Source organism: Martes martes (assembly GCF_963455335.1).
Source record: "Martes martes genome assembly, chromosome: 8".
Taxonomy (NCBI): Eukaryota; Metazoa; Chordata; class Mammalia; order Carnivora; family Mustelidae; genus Martes; species Martes martes.
Window position 1 is genome coordinate 81,234,022 of NC_137895.1, and position 21,172 is coordinate 81,255,193.

Genomic DNA, 21,172 nt, shown 5'->3' on the forward strand with positions numbered 1-21,172 from the left:
CTCATTCTGCTGCAGAATGGAAGGTATTTAGAATGAAAATGATATTTGGGGAGGCTACACCAGGTAACCCACACAATTAGGTAATCTCCACACCTAAGTAGAGGCAGTAGGCATAGGAGTAGAGATCAGGGAGACAGATTTGATAAGTGTTAAAGAGATGACTAGTATAATTATATATATATATAATATAATTACATATAATATAGTGGAATTATTGAGATAATTTCCAGGAGATAGAACACGCAGGTGGAATATAAGGAGAAAAGTTGGTTTCAAGAAAATGGTTAGGCATTGGGTATTTTGTGTGTAAGGGGGTCTGCAGGATGTGTCCATAGAAACGTCTACATTAGGAAGCTGGATCCATTAGGAGCTCAGAGGAGCTGCAGGTGAGGCCATGGGAGTGATTCAGGCCTGCCAGGCACAGAATTGATGATGAGGCCCTGGGGAGAGGGGTCATGTGAAGGGTCAATGGGGAAAGAGATCCACAAGGAGAAAGAAGAATAGCAGAACACTTGGAAGAGACATAGAAGAGGGTTGTGTCAACATAGAAGCGGAGAGGGTGCATGATAACGTTGCTTAAGAGGGATTTGAACACCAAATAAAAGGAGCATGATGCAAAATACTCAAGAGAAGCGAGAGCCGAAGCCCACGCCTCATTGCTGGACAGTGGGGTTAAGTAGAAGCCACACCCTTTAGCTAGGTATTGTTTTAAAAAAAAATTGTGTGCACATGCACGTGGGTGCACGCACACACATGTACACAACCCTCACCTTGGCTTTTTAGATTCTTTAAGTAAAACAAAACTCAAGAGGGAAAAGCATTCCACTGAAGGGAAATATTTGGCCGTATCAAAAACAGCCCAGTAATCCAACGAATAAGGACTGAAAATGCACACTGGCTTAGGAATAGGCTGTTGCTGCAGAGGGAGCGCCACAAGGGCTGAGGCAGGAGGTGTGGCTCTGAGGAAGGAAGGAGTGGTGGAGAAATAGTTGAGGGGGTATTTCGAGAAGCTTGACTGCACAGTGAAGAAGAAAGCAGAGTGCTAGAGAGCAATATAGGGTCCTGAAAAAATTTGAGTCAAGGATTATTTGGGTTTTTACAGTGTGTGTTTTTTGCCTTGCAGAATCCATAGGTCTTTTTTGTTGTTGATTTCAGAAGTTTAGAAAGTTCTCGTTTGAACATCAAAACAGGTTATATACCGTGTTGATTTTTCTGGTGCATTATTTTAAAATTAACCCATTTGTAATTTATTTTGATGTTAGAAGTGAGGACTCCATACCAGTTTTTCCAGTGATGTAGCTAATTGCTCTAATACTTGAATCCACTGATTTGAAGTATCAGTTTTTATAGTATAGTAAAATCTCATGGATATCTGCCTCTATTCTGTGAATCGTACTGTGAATGCACTATCTCTGAACTGTTTCAGTTGCCTTCGTGTGATAATGTGCATTGGCTTCTCTCTGGTCCCATCTTAGCCTTTCTCGGAATGTCTCTCATGGTGTCAGTTCAAGCATCCCTCTTCGTTATTTTACCTGTGTAGTTATGTAGGTTTCTTGAAAAACTTTAGCATCACCTTTCAGCTTAAAAAAAAAATCTATTTGGGGATTATTAATTAAATTTGCATTAGGTTTTGAAATTCTATTTTGGAGAAAAAAACCGATGAGTCCCCCAACTTGAGTCAGCCCAGTTAAGAGTATGGAACATCTGACCATCCATTCATTTATCATTATTTGTTTTAATTTTTAAGTCCATTATCATATCAATGTTAACATTTCTCACTAATTTATTCCTAAATAGTCTGAACTTTTATTGTTATTTTAAATGGCATCTTTTCTGTTTGGGCTATCTAACTGGGTTAATTACCAGTATAGTCCTAATTTCTGGCTTCTCTTGAATAACGAGGAGATCTGGCAACATTGGACCCTCATTCCGATGTGGCAACTGTGAGTAGTCCCTTTCATTAGCCTACAGACTTGCCAGTATGCCACAGTTGACTGTACCCACTCCATGCATTTCTGTTCTTGCCTGGCCCCTGTGGGCAGATGAGTTCATGTAGGGGCAGGTGGTCCATAGACACAGTCAGCAGCATAGCACCAAGCACTGGTGTCAACATCTATGACATCACCAGCTCTGGTCCTTGCCTGTCTTTCCTGAAGGTGATGGCTCCTGCCTGGCCTGTGGACCTGCCAGATCTTTCCAGCCCTCTCTCTTCTTCTTCTGCAACACACCCTGGCCTCTCAGACCAGAAGCACATGCCAGTTCCTTCTAGCCACACACCCCTCCAGAGTCTTGCCCTTCTTGGCCAGATTGGTCCCTGCCCTTTTCTGAGCTGTCGCTGTAAAGAGGCTGTAAATCTTCCCTTTACTCACAGCCTTATTTCCATATCTGTACTAGTTTACTTGAAGAGTTTCTTTTAGATCTCTGGCCATCTCATTCCTAAACTTTACCACACACCCGCCCCCCCCCCCGCCGTGGTACAGTTTGCCCCAAATCTCTGATGTCCGTCTATAGCGATGCCATATAAATTACAGACAAGGAAGAAAAGAACTTCTAAGCCATCTCTTGAATTTTTATTTACTGTGACCACGCAGACTGCAACAATGTCAAGAGAAAAATTCCTAAAGAGGGATATTTTGCCTTATTAGGCCACTTTCAACACATGCACGTCTGCGATTTATAATAATACTACAAATTCTCTGAATGTACTGCGTTGCATTTGCAGACTCGGGGGAGCTCGCTCATTTTCCTGTTTCTAGCATATTTCCTCTAACATTCTCTAAACATAGTTTTCCCAAAAGTCCATTTCTTATTTCTTTTTAACTTGTTAGATGTTTCCGTAATATTCCTGGTTTTTTTTTTTTTAAACCCTAAATCAAAGATCCTCTTCCAACATTCTGTTATTTCCACAGAGAATGGATAATATACTTCGAGTGTCCCAATTTTACTGCCAGCAAATAACTTTAGTTGATTAAAGATTTTAAATATTTAAATACTCCTACTCAGTGTATATGTATGAAAGAAACCGGCTCTAACCAGTCTTCTTTCCAGAGGCTTCACCTTTGTCTTTGGTTCGGGTTCTTTCCCTGTTGAACATCGTTACTACCATGGATGTCTTTTCTCTTTGGGATTCAGTTTGTTGTTTGCCTTTGTCTTTATAAGAGTAAAGGAGAGTGTGTTGTCCTCCCATCCACCCACCGCTCCATGATGCGTGTCCATTCCATTGACAGTTATTCAGTTTGGGTTCGTCACCTTATTTGTGGCCTCTTTTCCACTGGCCCCCCTGTTGGCTCTGGTGAACAATATATTGGAAATAAGAGTGGACGCATGGAAAATGACTACCCAGTATAGACGCATGGTTCCAGAAAAAGCCCAAGACATCGGAGCGTGGCAGCCCATCATGCAAGGAATAGCAATTCTGGCTGTGGTGACCAATGTGAGTACACCTAGGCTTACCAGGGTAAAGAGCTCGAGAAGTCCAAAAATGCATTAGTATTGCTACCTAAAGAATCAAATGTTTGCTATATTTTTTTTTGAATGGGAGGGAGATGCCAATACTAACTTCCATATAAAAACAGTTGTTATAACTGTGATTGTTATTTTTTAATGTTCTTAATTGTTTATATTATTATTCATGACTTATAAATCAAGACCTCTTACAGGAACAGTTGCTAAGAGTGACCATTATGCTATTATTGTTCATTTGCTAAAGGTTTTATTCAAAAGAAACACAGTAATAGTAATGAGTAAGTACCAAATCTCTCTATTATCCAATAGTGCTTTTATTTTATTTTTTCCCAATAGTGCTTTTAAAACAGAGATAGTAATCTGTCCATTTGTAGTGGGAGGGTGCTAAATTAAGAACTATCCTTCTGCCCTATTTTACCACATATTCCATACTATTAACTGAAAATATTAACTATTTGATGATGATGCATGTATAAGCAGTTTGCATTCCATTCACGTGTTACCTTCCTTGTCTCCTAGGACAGAGGTTCTTCAGGGAGGGGGGCTTTAGAATGGGTCCCATCTCTCTTCTCCACCCCAGCCTTGGCCTTTGCTTGCCACTCACTGGTCATTAGCTAAGCAGCCTCATACCCTGATGTGTCCCAGCTTGGGGGAACAGAACACAGTCCTTCATAACCTATATAGACTTTGGACCAATCTGAACAATCAGTACCCCCTACCTCCTCCCTCTCCCTTTTTTTAAAGGCCACCAAGGAGCTCTCAGGGAGAATAAGTTCCATTCCAGCCCAAAAGGGGAATGACCACCTTCCCTAGAAATATCCTTACAACTGGGGCTATTTCCTCCCTTATTTCACTAACCATTTTACTCTCAGGTCACAATCCCAACACGATGATATCCGAGTTTTAATTTCTTTGTCAAGCCACACTTGCCCGGAGTCTGCAGCCTCTTGACCACGGGCACTTGTAGAAACAGAATTCAGCAGTGCCTGTGGGTCAGGCTCCTGGTCAGGCTCAGCACTGCGGACACAGGTCAGACCCAAAGTCCAGCTCTCACTGCTGTAGCTTCCCAGCTGCATGACCTTGGGCCAGACCTTAACACTGGAGAGCTTCAGTTTATCATTTGTAAATTGAATAATTCCTTGCTGCATATTTTCAGACTATTATATATCATAAAGAGTAACCAGGGACCTCAAGGAGTTAATGCACGGAGCCTGGTCCTCATGCAGTGGTAGCTATTGTTATTCTCTTCATCACCCATCAACAGTGACTGTGTAGACTTTGACAGGTATCTAAACGAAAGGCACAAGAATTTTACAATGTGTCACTGAGCTGTGGTTACAGTTTTACACAATCAAGCCAATTTTCTGGAACCCAGCTGTCACCCCCTGCCAAGAACCCTCAAGTTATCCAAATCGTATGCTATCCCTGCTTCCTGAAGAAAGTTGCAAATTGCACACAAAAGACAACTGCTAGGTTATATCATTTTCCATTTACCCAAGTAACCCACCTTCCACATCCCCTGTGCTACGAAATGAAGACTGATGTGCAGAAATAGGACAGTGAGGCTTTTCAAGTTCTACAGTCATAAAAGAATGAGTCTGTCAACATTCAGTATGCTGTACAGCACGAAGCAATGTAGGAATGTGGACCTGGGCACTTTAGGAATATTTAAGCTACAAAGCTTGAAACTTAAAGTGTTTTTGTTTGACCTTCAGCTAACCGGAAACTTCAGATAATTTGTACTCCCCATTCCCAGCACTCTGGTTTGATTGTCGTAGGCACCTTCTCCTGATATCCCCAGCAGGGCTCCACTCCATTGGCACAAATGGGGTATTCGCTGTGTTTCTAAGGCTACCGTGTGTGTGTGGGGGGGTGGGTGTAAACAGGCACCTGCGTGCTTGCTAATTGGTGCTACTGGTTCTTATCCAGTAGTTGTCTTTTCTCATAACCTAGGCATCGTTTTATTATACCCTAGGAAAACTGCTTTTTAGATCATTGAACTACAGACCATCCTTTTCCCCATATTATTAGGATTTGGTCTACCGCATGTTTGTGTGTCTATAGAAATGGCCCATGTGTATCATTCCCTCCCATACCTAATGTAGGCTTCTATCATCTACTGGGCAGAGAGAGGGCTAACTTTCTGTACCAGGAGAACTTTCAACTATAGGAGAAAGAGAATAGCCACCAGGGATGAAAATGGACATCAAGCAAGAGTTTGGTATGAAATCATTCATCTTCCAGCTGCTCGTGCAATAATAGGCTGAATTGACAGGTTGTGTCAGTCCCCAGTATCTGCCATTGAAGACCGATTTTAATTTATTTTGACAGAAATGGAAAAGCAGCACACTGCATTTACTTGCACTTTTGCAGTGTGTCCCAAAGCAGGCCAGTTCAGGAGGAACAAGGGTCTTGTCAGAAGACAAGAGAATTCTCTTGTTGGAATTTTTGTAGCTTCCTGGAGCACATCTGCAGGTGATTCTGTAAAAAGCTATAGTTAAATAACAGGACATGTTAAACTATTGAAATCTGGAAAAAGTAAAATATTCTTGTCCTACATCCCCCCCCCCCAACCCTACCCAGAGGCAAACACACACACGTACGTCGGAGGAAATGACAAAGCTGGTTCTACCAGGGGGAGTAATTTTGCAGTAGGAAAGCACCCTTTGTTGTTTTTCTTGCTCTGCTGAGATCTTGTTTGTTGACTTGTGGTCTCACTGCATCTAAACCATATGTTCAGATGAACACTATTAAAAATCATGTTGTGCCAAAAACATGTCTTTCTGCCTCAGTAAATGACTGAATCATTTAGCTTTGTTTATTCACATAGAATTTGGGTTAAAGTATATTCCTTACTTTCTCCCTCTTTCAAACCAATTTTATACATTGGAGAGTTGAAAGCCCAAATTAAAGAATTTTAGAGAAAAATTCATGTAATTCATAATACCTTTCTATCCTGATAGAGGGCTGCCAGACACAGACTCAGGTTCAAAACTGATCTTAATTTATTCCTTTAATCTTGGAACACACTAGACTTTCTTCAGTTAGTCTTTCTGAAGTTTGGAGGCTTAGACACGAGGTCCAATAAAACGGGCATGCACTTGACCATATGAATGGCGCCACCCCAAGAGTTTCTTGCTACCTACATTTTAAAATTAATAAATTTTTGCTCTCTAATGAAGCAACATATGTAAGTATATACTGACAATTTAAAATCAGACTGTGGGTTGACGTGAATAAGTCAAGATACTCTAGGGGGGAAAAAGTATGAATTTGAAGACCCTTATTAGATTAAGGAAAATCTGTTTTATGCAATTTATAATTTATAAAAATAGAATTAATTTTAAGAGGCAAGTGATTTAAAAATGAGTTTTCTATCAATTGTAAACTCTACAAAGGAATTATGGAAGGCCACATTATTTTCATAATGTTGGCCCTAATATTACTTAGGCAAAAGGGCCTTCTAAATCATAAAAGAAAGATTAAAATTATATCAAGTAGAGTTTCAAGGTTGAGTTGTATAATATTCTAATTTTTGAAAACCTAATTTATATGCAACATATGCAGGCAACTTGAGTTAATCCAGGATACCCTGGTCTACAGTTATTCTTACTGTACTTAAGAAACCTAAGAGGCAACTTGCAGACCTTTGCTTTTCGACTGCAGATGGACTTCTGGACAGCCCTTATGTGAACTGAAGACCAAGAGGAAGTAACTATCCTATAAAGCAGCTGCTCAAATACTTTAGGACATTGGCTATCTATATCCATTTGACAGTTAGGAAAGGATTAAAGTTTCTGAATATTTCATTAAAAAAAAAAATCAACCGATGAACACATAATTCTGGTGTGTTAACCACAGCTATAGAGGCTCTAAATCAACAACCCCCTTCTTGTTTTCCTCCCCAAACAGGCCATGATCATTGCTTTCACATCTGACATGATCCCCCGCCTGGTGTATTACTGGTCCTTCTCCGTCCCTCCATATGGCAACCACACCCATTACACCATGGAAGGATACATCAACAGTACTCTCTCCATCTTCAACGTTTCAGACTTCAAAAACCAAAGCAAGGGAAATCCAGACCCTAAGGCTGTTATCCCTACCACATGCAGGCAAGTTCTGCTTACATGTTTAAAAATGCACTTCCTCTTTTAAAGGACTTTTACTGTCATGTAATCCTAAATAAAATTGAGAATTTTAGAAATCTAAATAAAATTTAGAATGCTGGAGACATTCCTCCCCCCTCCCCCGCCCAGGTTTCTTTTCAGCCACACTTAATACAGATTGGGGTCAGAATTTACCAATCAGAACATAAAGCATCATTTAAAGATGGGAGTTTCAAATGACCACAGGGAAACTGATCCAGGAGGAGAGTCTTGTTGGTTTCTTAGAAAGGAAGAAACTCAAGGAGTTCCCCAAAACAAGTCAATTCAGTTGTAATGACTAATCTGTTATTCAGGCACAAGCTGATGTGCTGAGTGACAACAAAACAGCACTCTCACTCCAAGAAATACAAAGACGAGAAATGTGAAGACCGCATGCTCACCTGGCAGCATTCTCGAAAGCATTCCATGAGGCCTCTCTGCATTCATTGTGATGGCTGGTGAGGTCAGCTGTGGACAATAGACAAGTAAATCACTACTTGATAAAGTTTGTGGACTACAGGTCCTAAAGTTTGTTTTTTTTTTTATTCAGTGTCTTAACCCTAAAGGAGGATTTTAAATCTCATTTAGTTCAACTCCTCAAACCCTTCTCTGGTTCAGATTCTCAGCAGCACAACCAAGAAACCAGAAATAAGCCCCAAATAAATATTTTTAGAGCCTCTTCAGAATCCCATATCAAATCTTCTTACTCTTACTTGACGTAATTCTATAGAGTAGGTAAACTCTTCCAGGTCTAAAAGGTTACAGGCAGAAAATTTGAGATGTGCTACCTGAGAGCAATAGACTAACAGCAGTAGATGCTGACCTCTAAAAAGGAAATTAGGTTGATTATATTACAGCAAGCAATTGGGCATTCCTCTCTAGAGGGAGAGGTAGCCCATAGCTGAGGGAAGCCTGCTGATACCACGAGATAAATAAATTTATAATCCTGTTTGTGAAAATACATCACATCGTTAGTGTTATACTCTTTTGAGAAAACAGGAATAAAACTGACAAAAAAATTTTTAAATACTTTTCTTTTTACACATATGGTGTATGTCATTACCATCATCTTCCTATTTTATGTGAAGTATTACTGGACTCATTATTTCAGGATTCTGTAGCCAAATTAAACACTTGGAAAAAATTTATAGGATGTCCAGTTTTAAAAAGCAGTGCATTAATTATGACCTCTTTTGAAAGGGGTCCTTGCTTTCACTACTTAATCAAAGAACCTCCTGATATCCCTGTTTTACTTTTCAGGTATCGTGATTTCCGGAACCCACCTGGACATGAACAGCAGTATAAACACAACATCTACTACTGGCACGTGATCGCAGCCAAGCTGGCTTTCATCATTGTCATGGAGGTAAAAGAAGTATATTTTGAAAGAGCTTATACGGCAGTATATTTGCAGTCCTTTCATTAGCATTAAGTATTGCCAACTTGGACTTAAAATACATTCTTTTCTCTTGCTAGCAATTATTTTAGGACATCTATTAATGAAATTTAACAGGCAAATACCCATAATGCTCTCATTAATGAAATGAAATCGGTTATCTGCTTGACAAGGTGAAAGCATTTTGTGTGCTAGGGGGATTCGGTGCCTCTCACTGCAGTATTGAATGCCTTTTTTAAAAATTTGGGGCGCTGGGCTGCATTCTAGACCATGAAGGGGCTTATTGAAGACGACTAAGATGTGATCTCTGCCCCTGAGGAACTTTATTGCTGTCATAGTTTTATTTGTATTACTATTAAGTATTTTTATTACATTTTCATAATCTACCTCTTAGAATAGTCTTTTTATATCCCTAAAATTAACCAGCTCTTAAAATGACTGAGGCAGCAATAAATTTGAAATTGAACTAAGCAACTTTACCTTCTGACACAGAGGGAATAACCACTATCAAACTGTGAAGGCTCAGAAGTTGCTTGATGGGTGTGGTCCCAATTAGGGTAACACTTAAAGGTTGATTTTTCTCATATAGCATAGTAGGTGACGGCTCCTGAGTCAAGACCAGCTCGCTGACGGGGATGGGATCTCTGACTCGCTAGGCGCTCGCTCGCTCGCTCTCTCTGTGTGTGTGTGTGTGGCTGCAGGGTGAGAGCTGCAACTCCCGATGGAACACGTACAGGGTCTAGACAGTAAGGAGAAAGAAAAGGGATGCTTGCCGTATTCGTTCCTTTTTGTCAGGAGAGAAAATGCTTTGCCAGAGGCCTCCAGGGCACACGGCTCCTCCAAGCAACAGAGTAGGCTGAGGCGGGACGTGTTAGGTTTGCTCTGAACAAAATGAGGATCTGTTAGCAAGCAAAAAGCCGGATAGGCTGCGTGGCTTTGATCATTTTTCTAGTTTGGTATTTATTAAAAAAACAAAACACAACATTAACAGAAGAGGAAACAAGTTGTCATTTAGCTCCCCATCATCGGAGGATTCCTGGAGTATCTGCTACATCAGCAAGAATCATCAGTTTATATTCAGATATGTATAGCCAAAGTGTTTCGACTTCTGCTTCTGAAATCATGGCTGACTAGATACTCTAAGGGGCCATTTCACTACAAAACATTCACAGCTTAAAGTAGAATTTCCTTTGCATTTTTGAGCTCAGTGGAAGGGAGGAGAATCTACGAAGAGGGGCAGAAAGGTGATGGCTCAGCTCGAGCCGTGAGCACCCCCTGAGGCGCAGGGGCCTCTGAGGACGAGGGGGGTCACCAGCTCCTCCTTCGAGAGTCTCAAGTGCGCCAAGCAGCGGGTCAGCCCCAAGGTGGACCAGCTAAAGTTGAGACTCTTGGATTCAGCCAGGGGCCCCCCAAAGAGCTAAATTTGTCTCAGAGCAGAAGGAAATGCATATATTCCCTGGAGAAAAGAATGTCCTCCGTTTAGACCCCATTTTTCTCTCAGATTGAAATAATCAGATATGAGCTTCCAAAGATGAACAATAACAACATGGGGAAATGAGAAAAACCACAAGTGAGATTCAGAGGGAAGAAAATAATAATTTGGACCCTCAATAACTTAAAGAGTATGCATTATCACATTAGGAATCATAAACTGTGTATGAAAATGTTTAAACAAAAAATGAGCGATTGACAAATGAGCAAACAATAAGAAACTAAAAAATTACAAGGTTATCTTGAAAAATATATAGTTGTTGAAATGACAAAGTATATGGATTAAACAGAAGTCTGAAGCAAGAATGAATGAATTGGGAGATAGGTCTGAAAAAAATTACTCCCAGCACATCACAGGGAGAGAAGAAAATGGAAAATGTGAAAAAGAGATTAAGCAGTTTTTTAAAAATCCACAGAAGGAAAAAAAAAATACTAGAGGAGAGGGCGCCTGGGTGGCTCAGTGGGTTAAGCCGCTGCCTTCGGCTCAGGTCGTGATCTCAGGGTCCTGGGATCGAGTCCCGCATCCGACTCTCTGCTCAGCAGGGAGCCTGCTCCTCTCTCCCTCTCTCTGCCTACTTGTGATCTCTCTCTGTCAAATAAATAAATAAAATCTTTAAAAAAAAAAAAAATACTAGAGGAGAGACAATATTTAAAGAATTAATGGCTAAAATTCTTCCCAAAGAAATGAAAGGGATCTGTTCACAGAGCAGAAAGCACAGCAAACATCAGGAGGAATAAAAAAATCCAGGCTTACAGACATTGTAACAAAAGTGCAGCTTGTTGAAGATAAGATCTTAAAAGCAACCAGAGAAAAAGGACAGATGACTGATAAAATTGAAATGAGAGTAGACTTTAACAGCAGCATGGAAGCCAGAAGTGAGTAGTCAAATATCTTCTAAAACACTAAAGAAGGGAACTATAAACCTAGAATTATGACAAAATTTTGAGTAACTGAAAAATCTTTCCATAAAGAAAATGCCAGCCCATATTTTGTAGGCGAGTGATGCCACACTTTCTAGAAGTATACTTTCAGATCATTTTAGTTACCTCCAGAGATCAGAAAAAGAAATGCTCTCCAACTCCTTTTAGATCCTTAAATCAGACAGGAATAGAAAGAGGAAAATTATAATCCTGTCTCCTTTGTTGCACTGATGGAAGGATCTTTTTTAAATGTGCCGATTGAATCTAGCAATATATTTTTTTAAAGATGACATCAGGCCACATTGGTTTACCCCAGAAATGCAAGGGTAGCATAATACAGAAAGTCCATGTCTATAAATATAGATGGGGGAATAAAAGAACCTCTCCTTCCTCCATCATCAGCTTTCGCCCCTTTACTCTGTAATTTCCATCATTCAGACACACTCTCATCTCAAATATTCTCCACTCTCCCATTACCTTACTAATCAGAAGCCTTTGACACAGCTGATCACTCTCTCCTTCTTGAAGTTCCTCCTCAGTTGGCTCCCAGGAAAACTTTTTTTTTTCCCTTTTCCTCTTATCTCACTAGGCTGTCCCTCCATAATTTCTTTAGTCCCTTCCTTCTCTTTCTTTTCTCTCTCCTCACAGCCTTGGTGATCTCACGCAGTCCGTTGGCTTTAAATGCCATGTATATGCCAGTGACTCAACACTATGTGTATCTCCAGAACCCCTCTCTCCTGAACTCAACCCACAAATCCAATGTCTACTTGACCTTTCTGCTGGGATAGCTAACAGATACATCTACCGCCCCAAATGCCCATATTTTCTTCAATCCACTTGGAATGTTCTCCTCTCCATGCTGCCCTAAATGTTCCACCCATAGTGGGTCTGCCCTCTCTCAGTCATGGCAGTTGTAGCTACCTCACTGGTTGTTAAGGGCAAAATTCTTAAGAGTCCCCCACTTACCCCACATGCAATGCTGTTGGCGTTCCTTGGACAGTATATTGCAGATCTGACCATTACCAACCCTGCTTCTATAACTGGGTTGGAGCCACCATCATTTCTCGCCTGAATTAGGGCTATGGGCTCCTAAATAGGCTCTCTGCTGCCTTCACATCTCACTCAGAGTAAAAGCCAGAGTCCTTACAGTGCCGTGCAAGGCCTGACACACTCTAGGCATGCTCTGTTACCTCTCTCTTGGCCCTCACATCCCTCCACCCCTGCTGTCCCTGATGCACAGCCAGCAGGCTTCCACCACACAGACTCTGTACTGACTGTTCCCTCTGCCTCGCATGCCTTTCCTCCTGATGTCTGCATGGCTAGTTCCCTCGCCTCCTCAAAGCCTTGGCAAAGTGAGGCATAGCCAGTCTGATCTGTACAAAATCCATCTGAAATTGGCCTCCCATGTAAGACATAAACTCCTAATCTGCTTTACTGCTTTCTCCACGCTCTTATCACGCGAACACCATGTACAATTTATTGATTTTAAATGATGTTCATTGTATACTATGTATTTCCTCGGTAGGTCAGAGACTTTTGCATAACGAACAACTAAAAACTTTGACACTGTTAGTCATCAGAAATGTAATACTAAAATGAAAGTGCATTTTATAATCACTATGTTGGTGAGAAAAAAAACGATGACCACACGTGCTGGCAAGAACGCAGAGCCCCTGAAACCACCACACGCTGCTCGTGGAGGTGGAAGCTGGATTAACTACTTTGGAAAAGACTTTGGTACCATCTTGGAAATTTGAATATTCATTTAATAGAGTCTTGCCAGTTCCACTTCTAGGTCATCCCCTTGAGAAACTCTCACAGATGTCTTCCAGAATCCAAATGCAAAAACATTCTTAACATCATTGTTTCTAATAGAAACACTAGAAACAAGCCCAGTACATTTTGATGGGGGAATCGACAGGAGACTCTTATACAGAATTATGAACAAACTTCAGTTATACACAATAACATGGATGGGTTAGAAACTAGTTTTGAATGAAAATGTCATTTTTAGGGGTGCGTGGGTGGCACAGTTCAGCATCCAACTCTTGGTTTAATTAAGCTCAAGTCATGATCTTGCGGTCATGGGATTGAGCCCTGTGTTGGGCTCCGTGCTCAGTGAGGAGTCTGCTTGAGATTCTCTCTCCCTTCTCTCCCCCCTCCTGCTCATGTGCACCCTTTCTCTCTCTCTAGTAAATAAATCTTTTAAAGTAATTTTCAAAAGACCGTACATATACAGTATCCTCCTTATAAAGCCCAAATCAAGGGAGACTAAACAATATATTATTTGGGGCTATATACATACTTTGTTAAACAAGTTCTCAAAAATAAAATGATACAGATAGACTCACACAGATAGGATTTAGTGCTAATCTTTGGGGGAAGAGGCCTGGAAATGAGATAGGAAAGGAACACACACACAAATACTACAGCATGGTCAGGGTGAGTGGTAGTGTTCTTGAAATTGTCAAAGCAACACAATGTAGCTCTTTGGCAGACCCACATGGTGTAGGAGAGACTGGTTGTATATGGAGAATGCCCACCATCTCGTCCAGATCTGTTGCTAGGATGACTAGCAAAAAACCAAAAAAACACAAAAACGAAAAGAGCTCTGTGTTCCCCACCATTTCCTTGTGATTGACATTTTTCTTCTTCTCTCCCACAGCATCTCATCTACTCTGTGAAATTCTTTGTATCCTATGCCATCCCAGATGTATCCAAAAGCACAAAGAGCAAGATCAAGAGAGAAAAATACTTAACCCAAAAGCTTCTTCGGGAGAATCACCTCAAAGATATGACAAAAAATATGGGGGTCATAGCTGAGAGGATGGGGGCAGTGGTAGAGAACAATTTACGACCAAAATTAGAATAAGAGCTTTATGTTCTGAGAAGCACTTTACAGAATTTAACTCTGTCAAAATATATTATGAATCACTAATGAGAATGTTTAAGTTAAAACACTTTGGCAAATAGGCGTCTTTGCTATTGCCATTTTCATAGAGATTATTTTTCAGTTTCAGCCTGCCATGCAGGACCTGGGAAATGCAAAATTTAGATCAAGAAGTGCATAAAACTAATCACCTGGAAAACCAGAAATGTTACCCTTTTTTGATAAATTGGAATTTCTGTAACACAGAAAGTGTCTCGCAGTGTGCTTAAAAACCACCCCTTCCAAAGCTGAATGGATTTTTGTCCTTCCGTTTGATTATTTTCATTCCTTTCTGTTCTCAGGCACATGCTCCCCTTTTAGGCGGTGTTTCATTTCTTCACTTTGCCAGATCGGTCCCAGAGTTCTTTTCCTTACAGCACTTTCGTTAAAGACTAGACGTACTAGCTTTTGTGTGATTAAAAATAGCTAACTCAGAATTCAGATTGAATTGCTGTATTCAGCGGCAAATAGACCCAAGAATTCACAATATTTAGGTGTATTAGCACATCCCTACAGAAATGAAACCGCACTTAATAAGAGTAAATAGTTTCCGTCTTCATTCTGGCCTATCTTTCCATCTCAAAGAAATACTCTTAATGGATTGGAATAAAGATAGCAGGGTTCTGAAGTGTATTTGGACTAATCCACAGTGACACCTTTTATCTTCCAGGAGCACTTCTGGAATCCTCTGTGCCTAATCAGTGTTGACTGCTTTGCAAATCTCAAGGGAGTAAGATGACAAAAGTGGGGAAAGTTACAGATTCAAATAGAATTGGAACTCCTATTGATCAGGATAATTAATTTACCTCTTCTAAAGATAGGTGGTTTCTTTGGAAAAAAAATGAAATCAAGGGATTAAAATTACATTTTTATCAACGTAAGGGCCTGGAAAGATAAGCTCATCCCTTACCCAGCAGTTGCCCTACAGCCATCAGATCAGCTGGCACCCCTGGGAATGGCTCACTGCCCAGCCCGCCCGACAGGACGGTGCTGTGCAGCTTGAGAGAACAGCAGGTGGGTGCCCTCACTGTGAGTCCCCGTGGGGAGTGCCTTTCCAGCACGGGTCCTGCCTATCCAAGTGATCAACATACCAAAGCATCTGCCATGGTCAAGGTGCTTCCCTACATCCTCCATTCCCTCAGTCCCAGCCCAGTAACTTGTTTGTAACTTGCATGCACCGGGGTGGGGGTGGGGGGGTAGTGGTGGGGGGAGAGGAGAGAGACGGGCAAACCCAGATCACTCCCAATCCAGAAAAGAGACTCTGGTTTGGATGTGAGCCTCCCTAAAGCCACAGTCTGGTCACAACCCCTGCGGTCAGCGGGAGGTAACTTCCTGCTGAACATCCGCGCTGCGCACATCTTGCCTTCAGTTTGTCTGCTCAGCAGCCTTTACTGTGCTTGACCGCCTTTCAGGTGCAAAGCCCTCCCGGGGTCGCACTGCTCTCGCTTGACCGGTACCAGGGCAGCACTGGGTGGGGGAGAGGGTGTCTGGCACTGGGTTCTTGCGAGGTGGGCTGCCACCCGCTGCGGTGCTGCTAAACGCCCAGCGGCCAAGCCACTCAGAATCCCAGCGGCAGAGGGAAAGGAAAGCCGTTTCCTGAGCAGATTCAGAGGCTTGTGGTAAGAGCAGTTTGACTCAAGGTCACCCTTCTAGATGCATGCCATGAAGGTTTGAAAAACAAAAAATTGTATGTATGGAGGATCCATCGGAGCAGGGCTCTGGACTTCTGAATTGGCCCAGTGGATCAGGGACAACATTTCATTAACCTTCTTGGTCACATGAACAATGGGAACAGAGCGTTCCCAGCAAGCCATGGGAGCTCTGACCGCACAGGGAATAAGAAAGGCGTTTCTTCGCTGCCGCTCCTTCCTCACAGCCCAGACTGGGTGCGTCTGGTCCCTCCCCTGCTCACCTGGGACACCGCTCCTGGCAGTGGGGCCGCTTCCTCTGCTCTTACCTCTGCTCTTCTCTGAAGCTGAGGACTATCTGCTCGTGTTAGATTTGGCGAGTACTCACCATTTAGGGGAGCACAGAAAAGGAAATGTTCTTGCCTTATCTCCTTATTATACGATAAAACTTTAAAAGAGTTGTGCATTTACGTCTTCATAAGTCATCTTTCATCAATCGTAGTTTAAAATGTGCTTTTGTGGACAGAAGGGGGGGAAAGCTCTCTATTTTTAAAGGCAGAAAATCGGATGTATGACACTGCCAATATTCCCCAAACGGCGACGTGCGGGGAGCTAGGGTCACCTAGGACAGCGACAGTGTTAATGTAACTCCAGCGCGGACTTGTCCGCTGTGAAGAAAAATGTGGGGCTGCGTCTGCAGGCAGGCACGGGCTGGATCTGTCAATGTGAGCAGAAACAGCACCCCAGGAAAAAGGGTGGGTGTGACTGTGCCCCCATGAAAGGAAAATCTGGCCCTCCACCTGCCCGGTGTTAACCACTAGAGAACTCTGAGTTTTGTATCCTTTTGTAATGCCTGTGAATTTTAACAGATTGAAGCATTAGACCAAAATACTCAGGGGATTTTTCCTTAAATATCCCTCAGATATTTCGGATGTGTCAAGAGATAGGGAACGCTAGCTACCATTTTTGTTTGAAAACTCAACAAGGCCATCTTGTAAACTGTCACCAAACGCCTTCCCTTTTAATTACCCATGCGTGCATCTTGAATTTCAGAAAACATTAGTTCACAATGGGGGGCAGAACGTGCTCTGTTATTGAAACACTTCTTGTACCATTTTCTCATTGTGCATAAGATGTTTGAAAAGTTAAAATGTATGAGCAGCTTAACTAAAGTAGAACGGAAATATTCATGATGATTGATTCATGATTCAATATTTCATACACTGTGGCATAAGATGTAAAGTTTGTAATGTTTTGTGAATTTCTGTGCATTTTAATATTCTTTTATAATTATGAGCATTTTAATAAATTCATTTTTCAAAACAACACTGGTCTCTATATTTGTCTTCATGTTTTTAAGGAGAGTATACATTTATATACATATATATGTAATATATATACACACATATATATCCACTATTTATCAGTTATGTATCACCCAGATAACAAATGTGTGCTTTTATGTAGATGATACCTAAAATTATATTTTTCACCACCTACACTTACTTTGAAATATGATTTTTCTGGGAAAAACTGGGTGTGGGGTTTCAGCCAGGGCTGCTAAAAACCAGTTGCTGGGATTGAGCAAGCCCTGCCAAGGGCACCAAGCCCAGAGAGCAGGTGGGAGCTGAGAACCAGCTCCCCTCCGCCCCGCCCCCCCCCCCCCCCCCCCCCGCTGTAGTGCGCCAGAGCCAGGCTGCATCAGCGAGGAGGAAGAGGCACTTTTCTACAACTGCACAAAGTTGGCTTCTGCACGCTAAACATGATTGCAGGGGGCAGTGCCACCAGAGAGGGCAAGTCTCTAATAATCCCAGAAAGGCTCTGTTTGAACCTGCTGCGGCACTGGGTACAGAAAGGGGAAATTATGGATAAGAAAAGAAGGGAAAATGTCATTATAAAAATCAACCTTTTTATCCTGGACAACATATCCAGATTTTAACTTTTTCTGTTTTATTGGGGGAGGTTTTTTGTTTTCTGGTTTTTGGTTTGGTTTCATTTGGTTTTGATTTTTGCCAACTTAAATCTCATTAGGCTTCCAAGAAAACTCTAAATCAAATATAATCCATAACCGGACCAACAACAAGAAGCCTTTTTTTTTTTTTTTAAAGATTTTATTTATTTATCAGAGAGAGAGAGCGAGCGAGCGAGCACAGGCAGACAGAATGGCAGGCAGAGGCAGAGGGAGAAGCAGGCTCCCTGCTGAGCAAGGAGCCCAATGTGGGACTCGATCCCAGGCCGCTGGGATCATGACCTGAGCCAAAGGCAGACGCCCAACCCACTGAGCCACCCAGGTGTCCCAACAAGAAGCCTTTTCTGATCCTTACGTGATATCCTTGGGGCCAATACTAAAGTTACTTTTACTCTCAAGCCTTTTAAGTCCAGCAAAGGACTGACCAGAATTTCATTTCTTAAGCTAAGTACCATCTCCCATTTGCAGGGAATGATGAGATCATAAATACAGTTGACCCTACAGTTAACACCTGTTTGAACGTCAGGGGTCCACTTATACGCAAATTTCTTTTTTTAAGATTTTATTAGAGCGCACGCAGCAGGGGGAGGAGCAGAGGGAGGACAAAAGACTCCCCGCTGAGCAGAGAGCCTGATGCAGGGCTCCACCTCAGGACCCTGAGATCATGACCAGACCTGAAATCAAGAGTCCGTCACTGAACCAACTGAGCCACCCATGTGCCTCTCCACAGATTTTTTTTTTAAGATTTTATTTATTTATTCGACAGAGAAAGATCACAAGTGGGCAGAGAGGCAGAGGGAGAAGGGGAAGCAGGCTCCCCGCTGAGCAGAGAGCCCGATGCGGGGCTTGATCCCAGGACCCTGAGATCATGACCTGAGCCGAAGGTAGAGGCTTTAACCCACTGAGCCACCCAGGCACCCCTAGATTTTTTTTTAATAATAAAATTTTAATAAATACATACAGTACTATAAATGTATTTTCACTTCCTTAGGATTTTAACATTTTCTTTTCTCTAGCTTACTTTTTTGTAAGAATAGAGTATAAAATATACAAAATATATGTTGAGGACTTCATCTTCTGGTCTAAGATAGCAATGTAGGAAGACCCCGAACTCCCCTTTTCCACAGACACACCAAACCAATACCTATTTATAGAGCAATTCCTCCTGAAGAACTGAGGACTGACCAAACCGCTTCTGCACAATGAAAGACCACAGAGGGAATAGCAAGAGACACAGACAAGGTAACAAAGGGAACCCTCACCCCCATTGCAAACTGTAGTGAGAGGAGCGATAATTCAGAGGGATCATGAGCAAATTCATCTGCCCTTGAACACAGGAAAAAGGCCACTGTTTACAAAGTCAACCAGAATATATAGGAATCAGTCCTAGAACCCTGTCAAATGGGAGGCAAGATACTGGAACTCACTCCAGGTCAGAAGGGCTGGTGAGCCCCATACTTTGCATTTACCCTTTACCTCGATAGCACAGACAAAAGCAGGGTCAGGGTGTCAAAGCCAGCCTCAGCAAAACCTGAACCCCTAGCCCATGCCAGCCTCAAATGCCCCCGGGAACAGAAAAAAAAAAAAGACCAAAAAAAAAAACCCCAAAACAAACACAAACAAACCCATGGCTTAAAGCAACTAGAATATTAAGGATCCTGCCCTAGAATTCTGCCAAATGGCAGAGGAGCTGCTGAAACTCTCTCCAGGTTGGAAGGACTGGATTACATTCCTTCTCCTCCACCTGGCAATGTGGACAGGAGCAGGGTCTGGGCACACACAATCAAGCCTACCACCCAATGAGCCCCAAGCCCACACTACCCCAGCTGTCCCACCAAAGTGGTCTCCTGCCTGAAGCACACCAGGACACCCCTGCTCAACACTCACTATAGCTCCAGCCATCTCACCAAAGTCATACAGGTGCAAGAACACTCCCAGTTCATAACACATTGGCTCTAGATGACTTGCCAGGACATCCCAGCTCTCACTTTGGCCCCAGACAATTTACAAGAGCTCCCTTTGTGTGGAGAGCCCTGGGGATTCCCATCCACAACCATGCTTTAGCCACAATGCCAGAGAGCCCCTGCACCCCAGAACAGCCTGGTCCACACCCACCCTGGCTCTAGCTGCCCAGCTATGACACCCCCTACATGCAGCATCCCAGAACACCCTGGATTATACCAGCGTCAGCTTCAACTATTCTGCTGGGGCGTCCTCTGTGCATAGAGCCCCAGGACACCCCAGCTCGTACCTAATTCATCTTCAGCTGTCTTGCCAGGGTGCCCTTTTCACAGAGAGTCCTTGGACCCTCCAGTTTGCACCCACTTCAGCTGTCTGGCCAGGTTGCACTGTGCTGAGAGCTCTAGGATTGCCTTGGCTCATGCCCATCTCTGGCCATTCCACCAGGGTGGTCCCCATCCCCAGGCCACAACAGTCACAGCCTCAGCCAGCCAACCCACCAAAGTCAGCAGGCATACAGTCTACACAGGGACAACCATGTACAAGATCATTCCTTTTAGTTTAGGAGAAATAGCTATTCTGTCTAATTTATAGAAATGAACACAGAAAGTCACAGAAAATGGGGAGATAGGGAATATGCTCCAAATGAAAGAACAAGACAAAAGCTAAATAAATGGAGATAAGCAACTTGTCTGATAAAGAGTTCAAAATAATGGTCATAAAGATGCTCACTGGACTAGTGAGAAGAGTGGATGAACTCAGTGAGGACTTAAACAAAGAGAAAATATAAATATTTGAAGAAAATACAAATATTGAAGAATACAATAACAAACTAAAAAAAAAAAAATACACAGAGAATCAGTAGTAGATTAGTGGATGCAGAAGAACAGATTAGCAATCTGGAGGTTAGGATAGTGAAAAGAGTCCATGCCTAACAGCATGAAGAAAAAGAATTGTTTTAAGAAAAAAGTTTTAAAAATAGGCTAAGGTATCTCTTGGACAACATGAAGTGAACAAACGTTTGCATGATAGGGGTCTCAGAAGGAAAAGAGAGAGAGAGGGAGAAAATTTATTTGAAGAAGTAACAGCTGAAAACATCCTTAAACTGGCAAAGAAAAGAGACATCTTCATTTAGGAAATACAGCAAACTCCAAACAAGATGAACCCAAGGAAGTCCACACTACAATCTATAAAAATTAAAATCTCAAGGATTAAAAAACAAAGATAGAATTTTAAAAAGTGGCAAGAGAGAAGGAGGAGAAACCT

The 21,172-nt window shown here is 42.1% G+C and overlaps 1 protein-coding gene across 1 annotated transcript in view; it reads left to right on the forward strand.

Moving 5' to 3' along the window:
* Positions 1–17,291, forward strand: part of ANO6 (anoctamin 6) — a 187,635-nt gene extending 170,344 nt beyond the window's left edge. Inside the window, exons 17-20 of the mRNA XM_080810038.1 lie at positions 3,228–3,433; positions 7,378–7,580; positions 8,874–8,979; positions 14,087–17,291. Of these exons, the coding sequence (XP_080666164.1) occupies positions 3,228–3,433; positions 7,378–7,580; positions 8,874–8,979; positions 14,087–14,293 (722 nt within the window). The 3' untranslated portion in view covers positions 14,294–17,291. The remainder of the gene's footprint in view (positions 1–3,227; positions 3,434–7,377; positions 7,581–8,873; positions 8,980–14,086) is intronic.
* Positions 17,292–21,172: the final 3,881 nt, after the last annotated feature.